The sequence below is a fragment of the Lynx rufus genome, unplaced genomic scaffold, assembly GCF_022079265.1.
Source record: "Lynx rufus isolate CCGP_SWC_20201006 ecotype Redwood Valley unplaced genomic scaffold, mLynRuf1.p SCAF_1, whole genome shotgun sequence".
Lineage (NCBI taxonomy): Eukaryota > Metazoa > Chordata > Mammalia > Carnivora > Felidae > Lynx > Lynx rufus.
In genome coordinates, this window is record NW_025814823.1 from 111661247 (window position 1) to 111685941 (window position 24695).

General features: G+C 50.7%; 1 protein-coding gene across 1 annotated transcript; it reads right to left on the reverse strand.

Annotated features, from left to right (window-relative positions):
- Positions 1–17799: 17799 nt before the first annotated feature.
- On the reverse strand, positions 17800–23101 carry PITX1 (paired like homeodomain 1). Its single transcript, XM_047096467.1, has 3 exons — positions 22936–23101; positions 20365–20597; positions 17800–18342 (listed from the first exon to the last, which is right to left on the reverse strand). The coding sequence occupies exons 1-3, from the start codon at positions 23099–23101 to the stop codon at positions 17800–17802; spliced, it is 942 nt and encodes a 313-aa protein (XP_046952423.1).
- Between the last annotated feature and the right edge of the window lie 1594 nt (positions 23102–24695).

A 24695-nucleotide genomic window follows, 5' to 3' on the forward strand; every position in this document is an offset into this window, starting at 1 on the left:
GCTCATGGGATTGAACCCCACATTAGCCTCTGCACTGAAAGTGCATCCTGCTTAAGATTCTCTCTCTCTTTCTCTCTGCCCCTCTGCCCACTCCTGTGCTTGCTCACTCACTCTCTCTCAAAAAGGAAAAAAAAGAAGGGTTGGACGTTCAACCAACTGAGCCACCCAGGTGCCCCCAAGAATCAAAGACTCTTAGAGGTTCTGACCCAGCTGGAGTGTTAGGCCTGCAAAGGGGTGGAAGGGGGATGGCAGGTCCTTGTGGGGTGACAACCAGATACTTCTGATGTTCTCTGTGATAGGCAAGTCATAGCTGGTATCATTTAAATATAATTTTTGGTTGCTGACTGTGCCTTTTAAAAATGGAACCCCATGAATAGACGTGACCACGTGGAATCTGGATTATATTCAGGCAGCCTAAAGATCATCCTGTGTAATTGGGACCTCTCAGGCTAACACTGGGAAATGTTAAGAGGGCTTTACAAACCACCACCTGAACCCCCAAATGGGCTCAGAGGCTCCTAGGTGAAGCACCCCAGGGGGCGGAGGCATCATATGTGGCTGGCTTTTTGTAAAATGAAACTGAAATCTCAAAAGGAAGTGGGGAAGATGAAGTGTCTGTTCTAAAACTCTTGGGAAACTGGGGGCTGACCCCAGCCTTTGTAATGGGACAATGCTGGGTGATGGGACAATGCTGTCCTCATAGCAGAGGCACCCCACCACCTCCCAGTTCAGCACACGTGCCACTAGACTCCCTCCTTTCCCCAGCAGGACCTTGAGACCCGGAATGGCAGTCTGAGGTAAGAACCCTCTTCACATCTTGCCGCTAGATGAGAGGAGGAGGAATCCAGGCAGAGTTCAGGCCCAGGCTCCAAAGGTGGTATTTTCATTGTTCCCATGAAACAGGTGGTAAGACTAAGGTTCAAAAAGGTGATGTAACCTTACCCGTGTCTGTACGACTAAGGGGGAAGAACCAGGATTCACAACCATGCAGCCTGGCTTTTTAACCACTGTGCTACAATGCTAGCCACAATCCTCTAAGGAATTGTCAGCTCCATTTTATAGGTGGGTGAGCAGGCACTCAGAGGGACTGTCCCTTGGCCAAGATTGTCATTAAAGCGTGCAGTCAATATTTGAATTCAGGCTACACATGTGTCCCCCTGTTCTACAGCCCTGGAGCAACCTTAGTTTTTCTTCACAAAGCTATTTTTTGAACTTTAAAAATCAAACCATGATTGCCTTCCGAGCAGGGCCTGGGGCTGCAGTCTGCTGGCCCAATGGCTCCTGGCGTGGCTCTGGGAGCTCCAGAGATGGAGAACATGGCAAGAAGCAATCTGTGTGTGCAGATGGGTTTTGACTGTGGCGCCTAATCAGGAAATTACAGCCTAGGCAGAAGAGGGTTTGGCTTACAAGTTACCCTTCCCTGGGTTTCAGTGAGGCAGATGCACTTGGAGGCTTGGCCAGCAGATGGGATGTGAGCTCAGCAGGCAGGATGAGCCAGCCTTGTCTGTGCTGTCAAGCATCGCCAGCCATCCCTGTGCCTAGAGGGTTGGCCTCTTGGGTGGTAACCTTGAGGTGCATACTTTCTGTCTCTCTGCCTGCCCCTGCACCCACTGATAACTCATCAGCAAGGGTAGAAGCTGTGGGCACCCAGAGGGGGCACTTTGTGAGTGTCTTGGCTCAAGTAGGTGGCTTTTTACCTGACCCTTGGATGAGCAAGTGGAAAAGGAGTGAAAATTGGCAGGTGGAAAAAGCCAGGTGTAGTACTGTACTTATATGACACCATCTGTATTTTTTTTTTTTAAAGGAGAAATAAATAAAGCCACACACACAAAGTGGCACGGAGATATTTGTTTCCTTCCAGGTGGCGAAGATGATAGACAAAACCTAGTATTGGCCAGAGTTTGGAGACTGGGCAGCCTTGTCTTCTGCTGGCAGTGTCCATAGGTGTGGCCTTCTCCTAAGACAACTTGTAGTAGAATTTGTTTGTTTGTTTGTCTGTTTATGTATTTTTGATCTAAAAAATGTTCATTTTACACTTCCTGAAGCTGGCAGTCTCTACTCTCAAGAGTCCAGACAACTGTCCTGATTAGATTTTAGGTACACATTCCTGTGGCTCTTCAGTTCTTCTTTAAAAAAAAATTTTGTTTTTTAGTTTATTTATTTTTTGAGAGAGAGAGAGAGAGAGAGAGATCGATCTGGGGAGGGGCAGAGAGATTCCCAAGCAGGCTCTGCACTGTCAGCGCAGAGCCTAAGGTGGGCCTCGAACTCATGAATCGTGAGATCATGACCTGAGCTGAAATTAAGAGTCAGACACTCAACCGACTGAGCCACCCAGGTGACTCCTCAACGGTTCTTCTTGAAGTTTCCCGAAGGTGCCAGCTGACAGAGATGCATTGATAAGAATGTTTACTGTGGCCTGTTAATGGAAACACAACAAAAGAAAATAGGAAGTTACCTAAATGTCCACTTGGTGAGGATGATGGTTAAAGTATTATGAATCTATATATGTGGCCCTTAAAAATAGTGATTTTTTTTTTTTTTGGTAAGAATAGATGTTCTTGATATTATACTGATTGAAAAAGTGGCTTCTTGAGCAACATGTGACAGGATATCATTTATGTAACAGTGTGTGCACATGTTTACATACACATGTGTGCAGGCTGAGGGATGTCTGAAAAGGTGTCATTAATAGTGGTTTGGTGCAATCCCTATCAAAATAACACCAGCATCCTTCACATAGCTAGAACAAACAATCCTAAAATTTGTATGGAACCAGAAAAGACCCCGAATAGCCAAAGCAATCTTGAAAAAGAAAACCAAACCAGGAGGCATCACAATCCCAGACTTCAAGCTATACTACAAAGCTATAATCATCAAGACAGTATGGTACTGGCACAAGAACAGACACTCAGATCAATGGAACAGAATAGAGAACCCAGAAATGGACCCCCAAATGTATGGCCAATTCATCTTTGACAAAGCAGGAAAGAATATCCAATGGGATAAAGACAGTCTCTTCAGCAAGTGGTGCTGGGAAAACTGGACAGCAACATGCAGAAGAATGAATCTGGACCACTTTCTTACACCAGACTCAAAAATAAACTCAAAATGGATGAAAGACCTAAATGTAAGACAGGAAGCCATCAAACTCCTTGAGGAGAAAGCAGGCAAAAACCTCTTTGACCTTGGCTGCAGCAACTTCTTACTCAACATGTGTCCGGAAGCAAGGGAAACCAAAGCAAAAATGAACTATTGGGACCTCATCAAAATAAAAAGCTTCTGCACAACGAAGGAAACAATCAGCAAAACTAAAAGGCAGCCGACAGAATGGGAGAAGATACTGGTAAATGACATATCAGATAAAGGGTTATTTTCCAAAATCTATAGAGAACTTCTCAAACTCAATCCAAAAAACAAATAATCGAGTGAAAAAATGGGCAAAAGACATGAATGGACACTTCTCCAAAGAACTCATACAGATGGCCAACCGACACATGAAAAAATGCTCCACATCACTCATCATCAGGGAAATACAAATCAAAACCACAATGAGATACCACCTCACACCTGTCAGAATGGCTAACATTAACAACTCAGGCAACAATGGATGTTGGCAAGGATATAGAGAAAGAGGATCTCTTTTGCACTGCTGGTGGGAATGCAAACTGGTGCAGCCACTCTGGAAAACAGTATGGAGTTTCCTCAAAAATTAAAAATAGAACTACCCTATGACCCAGCAATTGCACTATTAGGTATTGATCCAAGGGTACAGGTGTGGTGTTTCAAAGGGGCACATGCACCCCCATATTTATAGCAGCACTATCGACAATAGCCAAAGGATAGAAAGAGCCCAAATGTCCATGGATGGATGAATGGATAAAGAAGATGTGGTATATCTATACAGTGGAGTATTACTCGACAACCAAAAAGAATGAAATCTTGCCATTTGCAACTACGTGGATGGAACTGGAGGGTATTATGCTAAGTGAAATTAGTCAGAGAAAGACAAATATCATATGACTTCACTCACATGAGGAGTTTAAGATACAAAACAGATGAACCTAAGGGAAGGGAAGCAAAAATAATATAATAACATGGAGGAGGACAAAAACATAAGAGACTCTTAAATATGGAGAACAAACAGGGTTATGGGAGGGATTGTGGGAGGGAAGGTGGGCTAAATGGGTAAGGGGCATTAAGCAATCTACTCCTGAAATCATTGCTACACCATATGCCAACTAACTTGGATGTAAATTTAAAAATAAATAAGCATTAAAAACTTTTTTTTTATTTTTTTAAAAAAAAATTTTTTTTTCAACGTTTTTATTTATTTTTGGGACAGAGAGAGACAGAGCATGAACGGGGGAGGGGCAGAGAGAGAGGGAGACACAGAATCCGAAACAGGCTCCAGGCTCCGAGCCATCAGCCCAGAGCCCGACGCGGGGCTCGAACTCACAGACCGCGAGATCGTGACCTGGCTGAAGTCGGACGCTTAACCGACTGCGCCACCCAGGCACCCCCAGCATTAAAAACTTTTTTAAAAAAGGGGAAAAATAGTGGTTTGGTGGTCTTGATTTTTTTTTTTTTATTTTTTATTTTTGGGACAGAGAGAGACAGAGCATGAACGGGGGAGGGGCAGAGAGAGAGGGAGACACAGAATCGGAAACAGGCTCCAGGCTCCGAGCCATCAGCCCAGAGCCTGACGCGGGGCTCGAACTCAGGGACCGCGAGATCGTGACCTGGCTGAAGTCGGACGCTTAACCGACTGCGCCACCCAGGCGCCCCTGGTGGTCTTGATTTTTATCCTCATGGTTTTTTGAACTTTAAAAATTTTAAGAATGAATATATGTATAATCAGGGCAGATAACACAATTGTCACCTTGAATGAAAAATGTTAAGTGGAGTGTGTATATGTGCACCCATACCTGTGGCGGGTGGAAGGGCGTTCCAAACAGAGGAATGACATGCACAAAGAAACAAAGGTAGGGGCGCCTGGGTGGCTCAGTCGGTTAAGCGGCCGACTTCGGCTCAGGTCACGATCTCGCAGTCCGTGAGTTCGAGCCCTGCATTGGGCTCTGAGCTGACAGCTCAGAGCCTGGAGCCTGCTTCAGATTCTGTGTCTCCCTCTCTCTGACCCTACCCTATTCATCCTCTGTCTCTCCCTGTCTCAAAAATAAATAAAACGTTAAAAAAAATTAAAAAAAAAAGAAACAAGGGTAGATCAGCAGAGGGTTTAGCAAGTACTGAGAGGTTGGTGTGGTCGCAGCTTGCAGGGCAGGGTGGGGTGTTGGGGGATTGGGTAAGTAGATTGGGGCCAGATCCTAAGGACCATGAGTACTCAGCTTGCTAGTGTGGAAGCGGGGTGGTAACCTGTCCAGATTTGATTTCTGCTGCCTGAGAGAGGCCTTATTACCCTCATTTGGCACTTAAGCCTCCCCTAGTCTCTCTCCCCCTTTCTCTCTCCATATCTCTCAGGACCCCCTTTGCCAGGACTCAGCCTCACCTCCACTCCTACACACCCATTCTAAACCTGTTTGTCCTTCAAGGTTCAGGGCCAGGCTTCCTATCACAGGAAGCCCTCCCAGATTGCTCTGGTGACCTTTGATTTCTCCTTCCTCATACTCTCACCCTTGACCTTTTATACCTGACCTTAACTCAGAGTTAATTCCTCCATCCGCAGATACTCCCAGGGGAGGGCCGTGGACTGGGAATCTTGCCCTAACACCTGGATGCCAGTGATGGACAGCCTGAGATGTGCCAGTTTTAGAGTCCTGGTGGATAGAGGATGAATGGGCAGCAGAGACCCAGGAGTGATCTGGAGCCTATGTCATGGCACAGTGGCAAACACTGTACATATCTTTTCACAACTAGCCGCATTTTGCAGATGAGGAAACGGGGTCTTGGAGAGGTTAATGTGGCAGTAAGTGGCGGCACTGAAAGTTGAACCCAGGTCCCGTCTCACTCCAGAGCCCATAGTCTTAACCTCTGTGATACTCTGGTCTTGGACCCTCACCCCAAGGAGGTCGGCCGGGCTGGGCTTGAGGTGGTGCCATCGTGTGCCTTGCTGCCCCATGCCCAGTGGAAATGGACTTCAAGGTGGAAAGGTGATGCCATCTCAGGTGGTAGCTCCTGATCCAGTGGGGGATCTGGGTGCATTGCAGCAGCCCTGCTGAGGCCTTGGCGGGTGTTATCATCCCCAGTGAAGCCAGATACTTGCCCATAGGGCCACCTGGCAGCGGTGTGGTGGGGAATCTGGAGGGGAGGGAGGCTGAGCCTGCTGACCAACAAAGAGCTTGTAGGTTAAGAACAATTTTGTGCCTCTGAAGCAGTAGCCTCCCTGAAAGTCTTACATGCTGGACCCAGGGTCCCTTCAAACCTTGACACTGAACCTCTCAAGAGGCATGATGGCAGGTCCAGTGCCCATTTGACAGAGGGGAACACCGAGGCTCCACGAAGGGAAGGCTGAGCCCCAGGGAGAAGCCTGCCCCAGGGAGAAGCCCACCCCAGGGGCGAGGAGCCAGAGGGGTCCTGGCCTCCCCCAGGTGCCCCACCTGGCAGCCCCACCCGATCTCTGTATTGTGGGAGAGTCCAGGAGCTTTGGAGCAGTGGGCACCAAGTTCAGGAGAAGCCGGGTGTTCAGCATGAATTGCGTGTGCCAGACTGGGTGACTCAAAAGGAGTGCCAGCTTGGGGGATAGAGGAGGGGTCCTTGGCCACACCGCGTGCGTATGTGTGCATGTGTGTTTTGTGTCAACCTCTTTCATCAGGCCAGGTTTATCCACAGAGACAGACAGGTGTGTGCATGAAAAGGCTGGACTGAGGGTGGGGATAAGCATCCTTCCCAGTGTGTCTTGGAAAGTTCCCAGATAGGCCACAGGCGGGAACAGTTTGGGGAAACCTCTGCCGGGCCCTGCCACAGCCTGGCAAGCGGCAAAGTGGCCGGCTGCTTTGTGGCTGCAACGTCCGGGAGACTTTGCCAAGCACTTTCCGTGAAGTCACTGGGACGTTAAGCCCTTGGTTCAATTAAATGGGTTAATATGCTTTGTCTGATTCTGATGAATAATAATACTATAATGTGATAATAGCAATAATGGTGCTATTAGCTGTGGTTATTACACGTGCCTGCACTGTTCCAGGCACGGAGGGGAGGTACATTCCCACACACTCAGGCCTCATTTTCCTCTCATAAAATCCCATTCTTCAAAGCCTCCCAGCCCGACTCCCCTATATCCATTTTCAGGACAAATTACCAACACTTAAAAAAAATTGGTCCATTTTGTGTGAAAGCCAAGTCCAAATTACTGTTACTTTCCCCTTTATGTTTTGAAATTTAAAAATGGGTAGGGGAGGGGAGCTGAGGGGGACACAGGGGATGGAGAGAGGAGGAGAGGAGGGAGAGGGGGAAAATGTATGATCGAAGAAGAAAAAACAAGTCTTCTTGTTTCAGTAAAAATGTATTTCTGGAATGATGTTTCAGTTTACTCAGGCAGAAAAATTAGAAATGGTGTGCTTATTAGGCAGGCTAAGTAAGCATGACTATTTTTAGTAGTGTAGTAAAACCTTGGTAATTTGGACCTCTTTAATAAAGATTCCATGATCATGCTGGCTGGCAGGCACACCCTGCATGCATGTGTGTGCATGTGTGTGTGCGTGTGTGTGTGTGTATGCGTGGGCTAGGTAGCAGTGCAAAGAGGTTGCTGTGTTGGAGGATTGGGGCCAGGGATTGGGGTGCATTGAGGGGACAGAAGGGACAGGATGGACTCTGTGCCTATGACAGCTGTTTTAAAAATGTGGGTCATCTTTTCCTAGCAAAAAAAAAAACAACATTACAAATTCTTCTTCTTTCGAACATTCCTCTTGGCACCTATTAATTTGACATCCGTTTAAAGAAGAATGTATTGAATGCAAAAATTTCGTTTCTGTAAAAATCTGGCCTGCCCCCTAAATGAGGCTGAATTCTGAGGGTTGACAAGTCATTTCAGGTAGGTGATGACTGATACCTTTGGGATGAGGATAGGCACCTGTGGGCCGGCCACTCCCTGTCCTGCAGATCATAGGTCTTTGTATTTTTAAAATAATATTTGTTTCACGTCATCATTATAAAAGTAACACGTGCTCAGTGCCAAACACTTAGGACGAAAAAAAATGCCTCATATCCCACCACCCCAAGGTAGGTGGTGTTAACACTTCGTGTACATTCAGATACTTCCCTGTGCATATGTAAGAGCAAAAATGGTACTGTGTTCATATATCCATATATATATATATGTATATATATATATATTCCTAGATACATTCATGTACATATTCATATACATATTCATATACATACTCATATACATACTCATATATCTGGGGAGGACCCTGGAGTGGGCACTGTGCTGCAGGACCACTGCTTGGGGACCAGGGGTGGGCAGCAGAGTTTGGGGGAGAATTGGGAGACCAGGCTCCATGACTCCCCACTGGCCGAACACCCCAACCCCAGGCGGATGGGCAACCCCCAACCCCAAAGGATCTTTAAACCTCAGTGCCAGGATGCACCAGGTACATGGATAGGGTGGGGATGGGCGAGATGGGAGGACAGGTGTGGCATGGCCCACACCTCGACGCTGACCCCAGCTGCGGACCGATACTGCTGGCATGTGACAGAGGCACGACAGGCACCGCCTCACAGACCCCGCTGCCGCCACTGGACGCCATCATCGCCCCACACCCCAAGGACCCATTCCTTCTCCAAGGCCAACAGGGCTGACCAGCGGGCCCCATCCTCGCTTCTGAGTGCACTCCTGCCCAACACCAATCAACCCTTGCTGCGTGAATATGCGAATATGAATATATATAAATATTCGCTACCGAGCACAACCCCACATAGCACCAAGGAACCCTCGCTGTAGGAATGTGGGAATATGAATATATAAATAAATACATATTCAAATATTCATTCCTGAACGACCCCCACCCATTACCAAACAACACTAGCTGAATAAATATGTGAATATGAATATATATATGAATATATATGAGAACACATATATGAATATATATGAATGTATGAGAATATGTATGAATATATAAGAATATACAAGAATATATAACAATATATGAGAATATACATATGAATATATTTGAATATATAAAAATATATGAGAATATGTATATTAATATGTATATGAATGTATATGAATATATGAATATATACATGAGAATATACATGTGAATATATATGAGAATATATATATGAATATGAATATATAAAGTATATATGAATATATATGAATACATATGAGAATATACATAAGAATATATATGTATATATATAAGAATTTATATATGAATATATCTCTCAATATATATGAATATATATGATTATTTATATGAATAGGTACATGAATATATGGATATATATATGAATATATATGAGAATATACATGAATATATATGAGAATATATACATGAATATATATGAGAATATATATATGTGAATATATATCCATATATATATGAATTTATATGAGAATGTGAAAATATATATGAATTTATATGAGAATATATATATGAATATATATGAATGTATATATGAGTAATATATATATGAATATTTTTGAGAATACATATGAACATATACATGAATATATATGACAATATATAAGAATAAATATGACTATATATTCATATATATGAATAAATATATGAGTACATAAGAATACATATGAATATATATGACTATATGAGAATATATATGAATGTATACAGGAATAATATATGAATTATGAGAAAATATATGAATATATATAGGAATAATATATATTCATACATATGAATATATATGAGAATATATGAATGTATATAGAAATAATATATAGGAATATATACAGGAATCTATGAATAAAAATGAGAATATATGAATATATGAGAATATATTTGAATATATATGAATATATGAATATACATGAGAATATATGAGAATATATATATGAATAATATATATGTGAAAATGTATGTGAGTATACAAGAATATATATGAATATATATATGAATATACATGAGAATATATATAGAAATAAAATATATGAATATATATAGGAAAATATATATGAATATATATAAATATATGAGAATATATATGAATATATATGAGAATATGTATGAATATATATGAATATATGAGAATGTATGAAATATGAATATATGAATATGTATGAACATATATTTGAATATACATGAACATATATGAATATATATGAGAATATATGTGAATATATTAGAGTATATATGAATATATAGTTGAGTATATGAAAATATATGAGGATATATATGAGAATATATATGAATATACATATGAATGTATATCTGAATATACATATGAATATATATATGAATGTATAGTACCTATGAATATATAGTGTAGTTTTCTGACAGTGGCAGACCTATTGTTTAATTTTATGCTAAATTTATAGACAAAAATCATCCACAACAGCTGTACTCTCTTGGGTGCATAGTGCATACCCAGAAGAAGAGGGTGAGGTGAGGGCCTGGTTGGGAGTAGCTGTCACCGGGGCTTCTGAGCGGTTGTGATTAAAGATAGCTGTAGGGAATCGTTTTCCAACAGACAGCAGACCACCTCCTGCAGTGGTCTCAGTCCTTCAGAGTCCTGGACACCAGCCTCTGGTCACCACTCTGCATAAGGTAGGGGCATAAACACAGATCTACCTGTTAAAAAAAAGTAGTAGTAAAATACACATGAGACATGAAATGTACCATTTTAACCTTTTTTTTTTTTTCCATTTTAACCTTTTTTACATTTTATTTTTTAAAATATATATTTATTATTGAGTGAGATATAGAACACAAGCAGGGGAGAGGCAGACAGACAGGCAAATCTGAAGCAGGCTCCAGGCTCTGAACTGTCAGCACAGAGCCTGATGAGGGGTTTGAAACCACGGACTGTGAGATCATGACCTGAGCTGAAGTCGGAGGCTTAACGAACTGAGCCACCCTAGTGCCCCTGGAAAGTTTATAGTTCAGTGACATTGCATACATTTACATTGTTGTGCAACCATCCCCACTATCCATCTCCAGAGCATTTCTTCATCCCCAAATAAAGCTCTATTCCCATCAAACACTAACCGTCCATTTCCCCTCTCCCTTGTCCCTGGCAACCGCCATCCTATTTTCTGTCTGTATAAATTTGCCTACTGTAAGTACCTCAGATAAGTGGAATCACAATACTTATATTTTGTACCTGACTTATTTCACTTTAGTATAATGTCTTCAAGGTTTGTCCGTGTTGTAGCACGTGGCAGAAGATGCCGTCTGTTTTAACGCTGATTAGTAGTGCTTTGTATGTTTGTTGATCCATCTGTTGACGGACAGTTGGGTAGCTCCCTGGTTTTGGCTCTTGTGAGAAAGGCTGCTCTGAACTGGCGTACAGGTATCCTTTTGAATCCCTGCTTTTGTTTCTTTTGGTAAATACCCAGATGTGGAATTGTTGGATCACGTGGGAATTCTAAGTCTTCTGTTCTCAGGATCCGCCATACTGTTTTCCACAGATGCGGCACCATTAACATTCCTACCACCAGTGATCACAGGTTCCAATTTCTCCACATCCTTGCCAAACCTAATGTTTTCTTTCGTTTGTTTGTTTGTTTGTTTTCCGTGATGGATGTGTAGGGGTATCTCACTGTAGTTTTGATTTGCATCTATCTACCTAATGACTTGTGATGCTTAGCTCACTGGCCACGCGTTTATCTTCTTTGGGGGAAGTGTCTATTCAAATCCTTTGCCCATTTTTGAATTGGGTGGTTTGTGTTTTTTTGTTGATTCCCTTTTAAAAGCTGTGCCCAGAGCTGCTTGTGCTGAAAGGGAGGAATAGGTGGTGTAGAGGAAGGAAAGAAGAAAGAGAGAGGAGACAAAGGAGCAGGGAGAGGGAGAAGGGGCCAAGAAATGTTTTGTGGAGTGAGGGGGAAGGGAAGGTAGCTCCTCAATTCTTGTGTTCAGGAAATATTTATTGAGCATGACCGTGCAGACACTTCTCCAAGTGCTGCTGGGTACACCTGTTGGTCTCTGCATCCTGGCTCTCTGTGACTGCAGCAACCGTGCCTCCAGGAGGCTGGGCTCATAGAAGCCAGTGCTGTGGGCACTGTGCTCAGGCTAGGATCTGAGTTCCTAAAACCTGTGCCCACTTGGGCATGTTACACGACATCCCCGAGCCCCAGCTTCCTATCTATAAAGTGAGACTAAGAAGAGAAATAAAATATGTACAGGATAGCACAGAGTGAGATACAGCCACATGACCCAGACAGCCAAAATGGCTTTCCTCCACCCCAGTCCCAGTGCAGCTTCCTGCACCTTGACTTGCTCCTCTGCAGTGTCTCTTTTCCCAGGGTCAGCACCCCTAGCCTGGCTGGGCTCTGGCGGCTGCATCTCCTGAAGTTCTTACAGCCATTCAGTAAGTGGACACCTGCTCTGGGCAACACCAGTCAATAGGGAGGCACGGTCTAGGGCCCTGCAAAGGCAACACAGGAGTGTGAACAGTGGGGTTCCAATGGTGAGAGGTGCCAAGGAGGCAGGCTAGCAAGGGCTGAGAGGCAGCCTAGGAGGGCTTCTAGAAGGAGGCAGACGGGAAGCACGCATCTAGGAAATGATAAGCTTGTAATACTGCATGAGACAGAAGTTTGGATTGGATGGTTGATACTCCGGGGCCCTGCCTTCGCCAGAGAGTTTCCCTATGCCCTCATGTGCTCGCTCCATTCTGCCGCCCTCATCCTGGGGCTTCCTCAGTCCCCCTGTCACCTGTGCCATCTGCTGCTGTCCCCTATAGCCAAGTGAGCTCAGTGAAGGCACGTCCTGGGGCCTGGGGCCTTTTCCTTCTCCCTCCCAGAGCACCCCTGAGCTCAGCTTTTTGCCAGGAATCTACATGAATTATAATTGTTTATCTCTCTGCCCCTCCCCCTGCTGCTGCCCAATACAAATAGCAAGAGAGTGTAGTGTGCAGTAGATACGACCATGGACCTGGGTCAGAGGATCCAAGTGACGTCCCAACTCTGTCCTTCATTAACTGTGTCATCGCAGGTGAGCTATTGATTCCCTCTGAGCCTCAGGGTCGAACAGCGTAAGGACAGGGTGCCCTTCCTGCCTGTGAGGAGTGAGCACTGTAATTGTTATAAAATGCATCATGGGGCCTGGCACTCTGTAAGGGCCTGACGTTAGCGGTAAGATAGCAGAACACAAAAAGAAGTGTCCGGGCCTCTTTATCCCATGATGCAGGGAGCCCTTAGAGGAGAATTCTGGGGTGACTGGCCCCTCTGCTCCCCCGGCTCGTGTCTCAGAGTACTGACTGCCAACGTGCCTCTCCTCAGAACCAGTGGATGGCAGGGATTGGACACAGTTCCTCTGGGCCCCCCAGGGCCTGGCCATAGGACACCGGGCTGGGTTCCTGAGGGTCCAAGTCCAGGATGGGTCCCAGGGTGGGAATGCAGTGGGGAAGACATTCAGCAGGACAGTCAGTCATGAATCACATTCACAACACCCAGCAAACCTGGAGGGAAAACCAAGTTGGGCCCCAAATGACACTTTCAGAAATGACCTGTTGAGAAACTAAGAGAAGCGTTATTAATGTGGAAAGTGGGGAACAGGGCCCTCAAGGGGAGAGGCCGGATGTGTCATTTTAACAACAACATCACCAACACCATCAGTAATAACTATATGCCAGCACCACAACCAATGCCTTATGTGTTATCTTCTTTAATCCTTTAAACAACTGTGTGAAGTGATTGTTATTCCCTTTTATGGAAGAGGAAACAGGCTCACAGACGTTAATTGTCTCTTGTCCAAGGCAACTCAGTAGTGGAGCCAGAACTCAAACCCTTGCTCTCAAAGACCACACTGAAGCTTCCTATGGATGCCAGAGCCAAGAAACTGGCCCAGGACATGGGGAGTTCATGGGCATAAACCACCCTTCCTCTCATTTCCCACGCTGGCTCTCCTGTGATTGAGGCCTGCTGCTATCTGCTGCAATCTCACAGGAGAGCAACAGACTCAGGCATGTGGAGCCGAAGGACAACACAGAGCCACCTCCAGGGCCTGGACTCCCTGGGCAGTGCCCCCTTTGAGGCAGACCTTCCAGCTGTGACTTCTTCACCCTTCTAGATGACTCTGCCAGCTGCACTCAGGGATGCCGTGGCTCAGGAGGAGGCCTGCAGCCTGGCTGGGGCCATAAAGCTAGGGGAGGTAACTTGGTTCCTCAATGACCAGGCACTCTGGAGGTTGTGCACTTGGCTTTGGTGGCCCAGGGTGTCTGCAGACAAGTGCTGGGCACCAGCCTCTTGCCTCCTGTTTCTAATTCATAACCTCTCTAAACCTGCAGCTGCCCTTTGGGGCTTTCAGGACCAAGTGAGACCAAATCTGCTTTTCTGTTTCCTGGGGTTAGTCCTGTGTGGCCAGTAGAAATCACTTATCTCTTCAAGGTCAAACTCTGCCTTCTGCCCACCATGTTGCCTACGGTGCTTGGCATGAGGTAGTCCAATGCAGAAGGTAGAGTGGGCGCTGACTGGGCTTGGATCTACTCCATCACTCCTGCTCTGGACCTTGGGCAAATGACCTGACCTCAGGGACTTCATCAGAGAAATGGGATAATGAGAACTCTTCCTCATAGGGTTGTTGTGCAGGTAAAGGGGCCAATCAGGGAGGAGTGTACATTTAGCCCTGGGCCCTGGACCCCAAACGGGCTCAATAAATGGTAGCGCTTACCCATTAAGACAGAGACAGAGCCACCTCTCCAGAGCAGCCTTGCCAGACAGAGCATCCTGTTAAAAGCAGGACTCTCATTTTTTTTTTCTTATTCACAGCACCCTGTTCTCTTTCTTCAAAAGCACTCAGCTCAGTTTGTAATTATACACATTTTTGTTTACTTGTTCATGAGAGCAGGGACTGTTTTCCAGCACTCGATCCCTAGCACCGAGAGCGGGAGCACAGTAAATGTTGCGTCAATGAATGACACCCCCTCCCCAATCTTCTTTAGGCAGAGCAGGACTAGGACCTTCTTTTTTTTTTTTTTTTTCCAGAGGATTGGGCTTCCAGAACCCCATATATTTCTCAGCCTCCCTTCAGAGATGATTCTGTAGCTGGTGCAGCTGTGAAGGGCTGGCTACTATCTGCAGCCACAGGAGAGCTGGGGGGAGCCCGACCCAGGGTCTTACACTCACCTTGTTGGCCATGGTTCTTGCTGGACGATGAGGTCATTCTGGGATTGCTTCTGCCCTGCCGCCCATCTGCAGCTGTTTGGTCTGTGGCCCCAAAGCCACACTGAGTCTCTACCAGAGCCCCTCGTTGGCCGAGTCACCTGAGGCGGGGCCTGACTTCCAGGAGAGGCCTCTCTGCCTCCCTTTTTCCTCCAGTCCCATCTCCTAGGTCTCTCCTGCCTTCTGCCCTCAAGAGAGACCAGGGCCCCCTGGCCTTGGCAGATGTGTGAGGCTGGGGGAGGCACTCTGAGTCCAGATGTGATTATGTTTATGTTTCCAGAGAATGAGGGGTCAGAGCTCTGGACTGGAGCCGTTGGGGGAGGGGTGGTCTAGCTCCAGCCCCCTGCCCCAGCCTTCCCTCCACCCACCTCCCTCCTCTAGCCTGTGTATCTGGCCCTGTCCTTCTCAGAACCCCACAATGCAAATCCTACAGCATCATCCTGGGCCATCCTCCATTCCTCATCTTAATGTGGGAAGACCAGAGGAAAGATACTTTGGAATCTAAAGACTGTTGACTCTCTGTGATCTTGGCCCAGTTGCATGACATGATGAAGTCTCGGTTCCATCATCTGTATAATAGGGACAACACTCCTGACCTCAGAGGCAGGGCTGATCTGGTTTGTGAATGTGTGCACAGGGCTCTCCAGCTATTAGCTCACGATCAAGCCCGTGGCTGTGCCCCACTCCCATCTAGGGCTTGCCTGGGTCCAGCTCCAGGGCAGCGCCAATCCTAGTCACAAGGTGATTCTAAAGCAGAATACCAAACCCCTCCTTCCTCCCCCGCTGCAGCTGCAAACATTTTGTTTTGCCATTGGAAGTGACTTACTTAAGGGAAGCAGAATTTTACAGGCAGTTTACAGGCTGGTCTTGTTCAGTAGTTTCCAAAGCCTGGGGAGGGTGGAAGTGCCCGCAGCCTCCTTCCAATAAGTTGGGGTGGAAGGGAAGTGAGAAGTTAATTCTGTGTGATGGTCACTTTCTCCAGCACAGCTTTGCCGGATGCCCCTGAGTGTCATTTCAGGAGGGAAAGGCTGAGGGAGGCCCTGGCTAGACACCGGCTGATCCTGCACCCTCAGTCCGCCTGGAGCAGTTAGGGCAGGGCTCCAAGGTGGGGGTACTGGGCCCACAGGAGGAAAGGCAACTTCCGGACCAAGGGGGCTCTCAGTGGCCCTCACCCCAACTCCCCCGGTGAACAAGGGCCACGGAGCACCCTGAGGGCTTCGGGGGTCCCCGCAGACATAGCTTGGGAAGAGTCTGCAGAGCCCGGCAGCCGGGGAAGTGGGGGTGCTGGCTAGGACGGCTGAGCACAGCGCTGAGGCTGAGCGGCCCAGCGGGTGAGCGCCTGCTGGGCGCGGACTCGGAGCCCGGAGCGCCAAATGGCGCCCTCTCGGGAGCCGGGCAGAGCAGGTCGGGAATTGCGGCGGGAAGAGAGGGCACCTCCCTCTCCACTGAAGGGCGGCTGCCTAGGCTCCTCTCTTTAACCCTCAGGACCCGCGGTGGCGGCGTTCCCTTTCTAACCCGCCTCCCTCCCCAGTGGAATGAAGCAGTCGGGGCTCGGCAGTGGTTAGCACGCTTGTACTATGGTTTTAATAGACGTACATGGACAAGTCGATATAGACAGATTTATAATTCTATACAGTCAGTCCGACATACACAGGGACGCTGTAAACAGGGGCGCGGGCCGGAGAGCGGGTGTGCAAAGTGGGCGCGGCGCGGGGACCCTGGCCGCGCCCTGAGCTCTCCCGGCTCGACTCTTGCACGGCGGGCGGTGAGGAGGGGGCTCTTCGCCGGGCCAAGGAGGCCACCTCCTAGCCCGGGAGCGGAGCGGAGGACCTGGGCCTGCGGCGAAGCTCGGAGGCCGGGTGCTCGGAGACGAGCCCACCCCGTTCTCCTGCCACGTCCGCACCGCCAGCTGCGTCTCCTTAGCCTTAAAAGAGGACTCCGGGGCTCTGGGCGGCCGACGGCTCTTCCGGGCGCGCCGCGGCCGCGTGCGGCTCCACAGCGAGTCCCCGATCCCAGGCTGGGCACCGTCATCCCCGACCCAACGGCCGCTCCAACTCGGATCCGAATCGAGCTAAGGTACGCTCGGCCGGGGCCAGCTTGGAGGGGGCACCTCGGTTCGTACGGGGCCGGGGCCAGCCTGCCCGGGCTCCGCACGTCCAGTCCGCAGGCGCGGCCACTCATTCCGGGTCCAGCGCGGCGGGAACGCGGGCTACGAGGGCGTCCTCTCCGGACCGCCCGCCTCCCGCGCCGCGTCCCCTCCGCGCAACGGCCCGCCGGGGCCCGAGGGAGCCAACACACACCACCCGCGCCATCCCGAGGGAAATTGCAACTCATCCGTTTTTTTTCGCAGCACTTTTCTCCGACGTCTTTTTGTTTTGTTTCGTCTCGTTTGGGAGGGCAGAGTGGGGTCCAGAAAAGCAAACACACAACCAGCCCGGAGGTGGGGAGGTGGGGAGGAGGGGGCTGCGCAGGCGCGGGGGCCGCGGCGTGGCGAGGTCCTCCGCACCGCCCCCGCCCCGGCGCCGTGCCGGCCGCGGGCCCGCGGGGCCTGGCGGGGGCGGTCAGCTGTTGTACTGGCACGCATTGAGGCCCGAGGCCGGGCCCTGCAGCCCGCCGTAGCCGAACGACGAGTGCTGCTTGGACTTGAGCCGCAGGCTGGCCAGGCTCGAGTTGCACGTGTCCCGGTAGACGCTGTAGGGCGAGGCGGGCGTGCCGTACGGGCAGGCGCCCGGTGACATGGCCGAGTTAAGCGAGGAGCCGGTGAGGTTGTTGATGTTGTTGAGGCCCGAGTTGGGCATGCCGGGCACGGCGCCCGGGCCCATGCTCGACGGCATGGTCATGGAGGAGATGGAGCTGGGCGCCGAGAACATGGACTGCGACGACAGCGGGCTCATGGAGTTGAAGAAAGTGAAGCTCTTGGTGGAGAGCGGCGCTGGCGCCAGGCTCTTGGCGGCCCAGTTGTTGTAGGAGTAGCCGGCGGCGTACACGTCCTCGTAGGGCTGCACCAGGCCGCTGAACTGCGGCACGTAGCCGCCCTTACACAGGTCCAGCTGCTGGTTACGCTCGCGCTTCCGCCACTTGGCTCGCCGGTTCTTGAACCAGACCTGGGGGAGCGGGCAAGAGAAGGGTCAGGGCTGCCGAGCGCGGGAAGTCCCCTCCACCTCCACTCCCTCCACCGCCCCCCCCAGCCCTCCGCCGGGTTCCTTCTCTCCGAATTTCGTCCCTTTTCTCCGATATTTCCGCCCCTGCAGCCTCTCCTTAATGGTTCCTTTCCTGTCCCCAGAAAACATTCCTCTTTCCCCTTTTCTGATCTAGATCCTCTCCCCCCGAGTTAAATCTATTTTCTCTTCCTAATCCGGAGCGATCCTCTTTTGTTTTAGCAAATATTCGTTTGCTTTCTTCCTCTCTCAACCAGTCCATCTCCGGCCTTCTCCTCCAAACGGGTCCCGGTCTGTCTCCTAAATATTCCATTCTTTTTCTTCTCCCTCGAATACAAAAGGTATTTCTCTTCCCGGAAATATAAGATCTCCCGACTCCCTTCATTCTTCATTCTATTTTTCACTCCTCAAATAATCTGTTTCCATCTTTATCGGGAATGTTTGATATGCCCATTTCTCCTCCAAACGTTTATTTTCATTTGGTCCACCCCGCTATCTGAACTATCCCCCCCCAGTCCATTTTCTCCGTTATCCCTCATTTTTGATCCTTTTGATTCTTCCTCAAATATTTAAGTTTCTTCCCCGTCTTTCCAAATATCTGACCATTACTGTTTCTTAAATAGTCAATTCTTTATTTTCCTCAAATGTTTGATCCTTTTGCCCTCCCTTAAATGTTTCTCTCCTGCCGCCTAAATATATGCCAAATACGTTTCTCTGCAAATATTTAATTTCCGTTCACTTCTCACTAGTTTCTCTCTAATCTCCCCTCCACTTTCTCCCACAATTTAGTAAGAACCTCTTCTTTCCCAACTCTTGGTCCTTGCCCATCCTCACCTATCCTCCCACTGTATGACCTCTACCCTCCTCAGCCCTCCTCCAACCCTGGGCTGAGTTTCCTGAGCTAGGCTGTGGGTCCCCTGCATCTCAGCCTTTTCCAATCCCCCACACTGACATTGCCTGATTCCACCCCCACACCACTCCTGCCACCATAAACCCAGGCAGGATTAGTGAGTTCAGGATTACTGAGTGCTGTCTTCACTCGCGTCCCACCGGGCTGGCTAGCCTGACGGGAGGGGTGAGAGCTTGGGTTATAGGAGGGAGTCAGTAGGCCAGGTAGCACTCTGGGCTGGCTTGGGACTTGCTCACAATATGTGATTAAATATTTGCACACCCACAGAAGAAATGATTCTCTTGCTGCTCTGGCAAGAGAACATCGAATCTCTTGCTCTTACTGGGAACCAAAGGGTGAGGAGAGGGAGTGTGCAGACATCATGTGGTCATGGCTCAGAGATCTTACATCTCCAAAGGGACCCAGCCTGAGGGTCACTCTGGCACCAGAGCTGCTCCTCCTTCACCTGACCCCAGCCCTACAGGAAAGGGCATGAGGGAAAGGGTCGAGCTCAGCACTGGCTGAATGACTGGAGAGGAGTCAGGTGGGGACTATACTGAGATTCAGGAGAAGCAGGCTGTGGTTGGGATCACCGCCCCAGGAAGTGTTGAGACCCCCAAGCATAGGTACCCTTCAGGCCTCTCCCAGGTTGCCAGGCAAGATCTGCCTTTCCCTTTCGTTTTCAGGGGAAGGCGCCAGCAGCTCCGGAGGTCCTCATCAGCGGGGAACCCTCTGCGCAGTGTAGGGTAGTAACATTCCAGAGGGCCCTGGGCCCTGGGCCCTGCAGGGCAGGGGAATGTCCCTTGGGGCCATGGATCTTGGGGTGAGGCTGCAGGAGAGCCCGAGGGTCAGGTAGGACTCAAGGCGGGCAGCAGCCAGGGTCACTAATCACCAACGGGCTTAGCAGCAGCGGGGCCTAAAGTGGAATCCTCTCCGGTGGAGGGAGGGAGCAGGTCTGAGTGGTGCCAAAGAGACAAAGTCTGAGCGCGGGTTTAAAGCTTTTTGAGGACTTAGGACCGCGGCAGAGGTAGCCAGCAGCCCTTCTCACGGGTCCCCTCAGACGCGCACCCTGCGCTCACCCTCACGCGAGGCTCGGTGAGGTTGGTCCACACAGCGATCTCCTCCCGCATGCTCATGTCGGGGTAGCGGTTCCTCTGGAACGTGGCCTCCAGCTCTTGCAACTGCTGGCTTGTGAAGTGCGTGCGCTGCCGCCGCTGCTTCTTTTTCTTGGCCGGGTCTTCCGCACCACCGCAGCCTGCGCCTCCTGCACTGCTGTCCTCCGGCCCCTTGACTTCCCCGCTGCGCTCCTTCTCTGAATCGGGCAGGACAGGCCCCGGTCACCTTGGGCTTCTGCCCTTTTGCACCCCGTCCCGGCTCCACCGAAGCGCCTGCCATCAGCGCTGGCGGCCCTCCCTCCCGCCAGCGGCCCTAGGATTGTCCCTATTGGAAAGAGCCCGCTGGGCGCCTGATCGTCGGTAGTCACCTTTGCTCAGCCGTGCCCCAGAGAAGAGCCCGGGAATGAGAGGCACAGGCCTAGGTTTCTGCCGGGCTGGGCCTGCTCTTGCGGCTGGGCTCAGGCTCGAGCCTTACTGCTTATGTCACCCGCAAATGTATGACAATTTGAGGGCTCTTGGGCGTCTAAATCTGGGGGTCTCTGCTTTCCTGAACTAGGATCACATCTTTCTAGCCCAAAGCTAGTGGGTCCATGGAGCACGAACCAGGCTGTGGCCTGCAGCCCTTGCACTTTCTTCTCCCCAGGGCTGTGTGGGAGCCACACTGGGCAGGCACAACACAGCTGTGTTCTCGGCCTTAGCTCCAGGCCTCAAGTCCCAAGGCCCAGAAAATCCCTCAGGCAGCAGCCCAGACCGACAGACTCTGTCTAGGTGACCTGGGGCTCTAGCCTCTCTCTCTTTCAAGCTACACAAAATACATTCAATCATAGACACATTGAAACAAACAAACAACAAAAAAATGAAAACAAAACACAGAAGCCCAGATAAACTCAATTCTGTGCCTAACACCATAGAAAGGGTCACAAACTCTTAAAAATAGGCAGATAGGGACACAGGGCAAATGCAAATTAAGAAGCCAAATACCTCCATGCAAACACACCCTTAACTAAATACAGTGCTGCATGTGTATAAACTCCAGGCAGACACAGGCATTTATTTCTTTGAGATTAAAAAAAACCACCACCACCAACTTACTGTACTGTTGTAGATAGATTTTTTTAACCCCTTCCCAATAATCCCCTTCTAGAGATAATTTTTAAATCCCAGGAAAATACAACACTATAGTTAGGTAACTGAAATTACCAAAATAACACCACTGCAAATGGATTTTGAAAAAATCCTGTAGAAACGCGCCATTTTGGATTGACTTTTAAAAATCTCCCCAAGAATAATGTTGCACGTAGCTATCTTAAATTCCAGAGAAATATGCCTAGTGTAGTGATTCTTTCTATATTGAAAAATACAGTTAAAATGTTAAATATATCCACAAAGATTTGGTTTTAAAAAGCAATCTATAACTTTATATTTCTCTGGATCTTAAAAGTAAAAACCAACCAAAGGCCACGCTTAAAACTTTTGAAAACAAAAGTACAATCCAGCGTTGATTGTTTTTAAGTCAAGCAAACAGAACCTCTCAGAGAAAGTCACTTAGGGATGCAAAACAGAAATAAATAGAGATTAAAAACGTGTAGAGAAACACTCAGCGGTGGATTAAGAAACGAACACAGCAGAGGCGCCCACGGCCCGGGAAGCAGAGAGCTCTGCGGCAGCGCCGAGTTAGGACGCCGAGCCCGGGAGCCAAAAGGAGACCCTGGAGGCCGGGACCGGCCGAGGATTAGTCGCGCCACTGCCCGCACCGCCCACCCGCCGGCCCAGCTCGCGGCCAGCACGGGGGGTGGGTAAAAAGCTTGAGCTCGGACAAAAAGGCAGCGCGGAGGGAGACTTGCCCGAGCCGAGTCGGGGCCCTGGCTGGGCGGCCTGGCGGCTGCCGCGTCCCGCGGCCCACGTGGGGCCCGTCTCCCTCGATTAGGGGGTCCTACTCCGAGCCGGGCCGAGCCCCTCGGCCCGCTCGCCCTCGCTGTCCTGTGTCTTCTATTTACTTGAAGTTGTCCTCCCCCCGCCTCCCAGTGTGTTTTTCTGACTTTTCCCGCCACCCCTTCTCTTCGATTTCTCCCTCTCGATCGTCGCCCACTGCCTGTCGGGGTGTCTGTCCCATCTCTGTCTCTCTGGGCACTTTCTGTCGCCCGCCGCCCCATTCCAGTCTCGAGGGACTCCTCTCCTGCGGTCTGAGAGGCCCTTGGGCACCCAGTTGCGCAAACCGAATTTTTTCCCCGTTCTGTTTGCTGCGGATCCAGAGGGGCTGTCAGTCCGACCTTCCCTCCCGTTGTAGGTTCGAGCATCTGCCGGTCTCTTGGCGCGTGGGGACCGGGTGGAAGTAAAGCACTGAATTTCGATTTATAAAGCGTGTAAATTTCCGCGTACACCCCCCCACCCCCGATCGAGAACGGGAAAAGAAATGGTCGTGACGCCCCTGGAGCGTAGAGGGAGACTGACGGCGCGGCGCGGGGGCCAGGCCCTGCTCCCCGCTCCGTGCGCCCGGCTCGGCTCCGTGCGCGCCTCGCGGGGAGCAGCGCTTACCTGGCAGCTCCGTGTCGGACGACTCGCTGGCAGAGTTCTCGAGCGGCTCGCGGGGGTCGGCGGCGCGCGCCAGGTGGAAGGCAGGCCCCATGTCGTGCGGCGGCGGCGGCGGCCGGAGTCCCTCCGGCAGCCGCTCCAGGCTCATGCCCCCCTTGAAGGCGTCCATGGAGGCGGGGACCGCGGCGGGCGCTCCAGGGGCCGGGGCCGGGGCCGGACGCGCCCGGCCGCCCTGGCTGCGACCTGCGGGGACAAGAGCACAGCGCCTAAGCGGCTGCCCCCCAGGGCTGCACACGCCCGCAACGACGCCGCGCCCGCCCCATGGACTGCCCGGGGCTGCGGGGCCAGGCGGGCGGCAGCGGCAGCGGTTTCTCGCGACCGGATACCCGGCTTCGCGCTCCGCGCTGCGCTCCCGCCGCTCGGGCCTCAGCCGCCCGCCCGGCCCCGGCTCCGGCTCCCGATCCGGGGCCGGTTTCTAAGGCTCCGGACGGCGCCGGCAGAGGCTGTCTTAAAGCGACAGTGCGCACCGCCAGGTTCCAGCAGTCCCTGCGCCAGGGGTGGTGGGTGGGGTGGGCCTGGGTGGGAGGGGGCTGGGGAGGGAGGGAGCCAGCGAGCGAGGGAGCGCGGGCGGAATCCAGCCCCGAGCCGCCCGCCCTCCCTCGCCCGTGCCCTCCCCCTCCGCAGCCACCTTCCCGCCGCCTCCCCGCCCCCTCCCCCCCGCGGCCTCGCCGCGCCGCTCCCTCCTTCTCCGTTGACGCACCGACTTCTCCCTCGGCCGCACAAAAGAAACGCATCTGGCCTCCAAGTCCCGCGCGGCTCGTGCCCACCTCAAGCCCCAAATGACTTGTTTTGTTCAGAATCGACTCCTGTCTGGGCCGCCTCGAAGTCCCCAGCCCCTGGCGAGAACAGCCCAGGATGAGAGAATGTTCTCGGAGCAGGATCGCACCGAGCGGGCGCCTCCGAGCCAGCGCCAGGGCGGGGGCAGAGCCCGGGGCCCGTTCCGGCAGCTCCCAGAGGCGTCCTCGTCTAGGGGCCGCCGGCCCCTCCTTCCTCGGCCTCTTCTCCCGGGACCTGAGCCCGGCTGAGTGACAGCAGCCTGCGTTCTAATGGGCCCCCGGATGCTGCCTCCTAATTAGCTTGGACCCTGTCCTCCAAGGCTGCTTCTCAGGCCTCCCCCTCTGCACCGCAGTCAATTTTCCGGGATTGGGATAGAACTGATGGCTTCTAATCAGACGAAACGTTTCTGTTGGCTCCAGGCCTCTGGCGAGTGCAGCAGGAGACCCCAAGAGCCCCGCCAGGCCCCACAGCCTCTCCTGTGGGGCCCTCTCCCCTTGTTTTGCACCAGTCCGGCCAAATCAGCCAGGCCCAAGCCTTGGCAGCCAGGGGGTTGGCTTCTGCCCCCTTCAGGGCAGGTTTGCAGCGATCTGCGGCCTCTGCATTGGCTTCCCAGAGCTGCAGACACCTGGCCCAGGCCAGGTGCCTGCCGTTTCCCAACCCTGGGCCAGCAGTCCCGGAAGCCTTCCGCCTTCAAGCTTCTCCCTGGTACGGTGGTAGCTAAGCTGCAGCGCCACTGGGGCCTCCATGGGTGCAGGCAAAGAAGTTCCCCTCCTACCCTTCAGAATGATCCCCTCCTACTTCAGTGAAGTTTGTTGAAGGATTTTGCTCAGCGATTGTTAGCCGGCTCTGAGACTGCAGAGTCTTGAGCAAATAGACGGCAGATGGGGTGGTAGGGTGCGACCCTGACCTGTTCCTCTGGCCAGAGC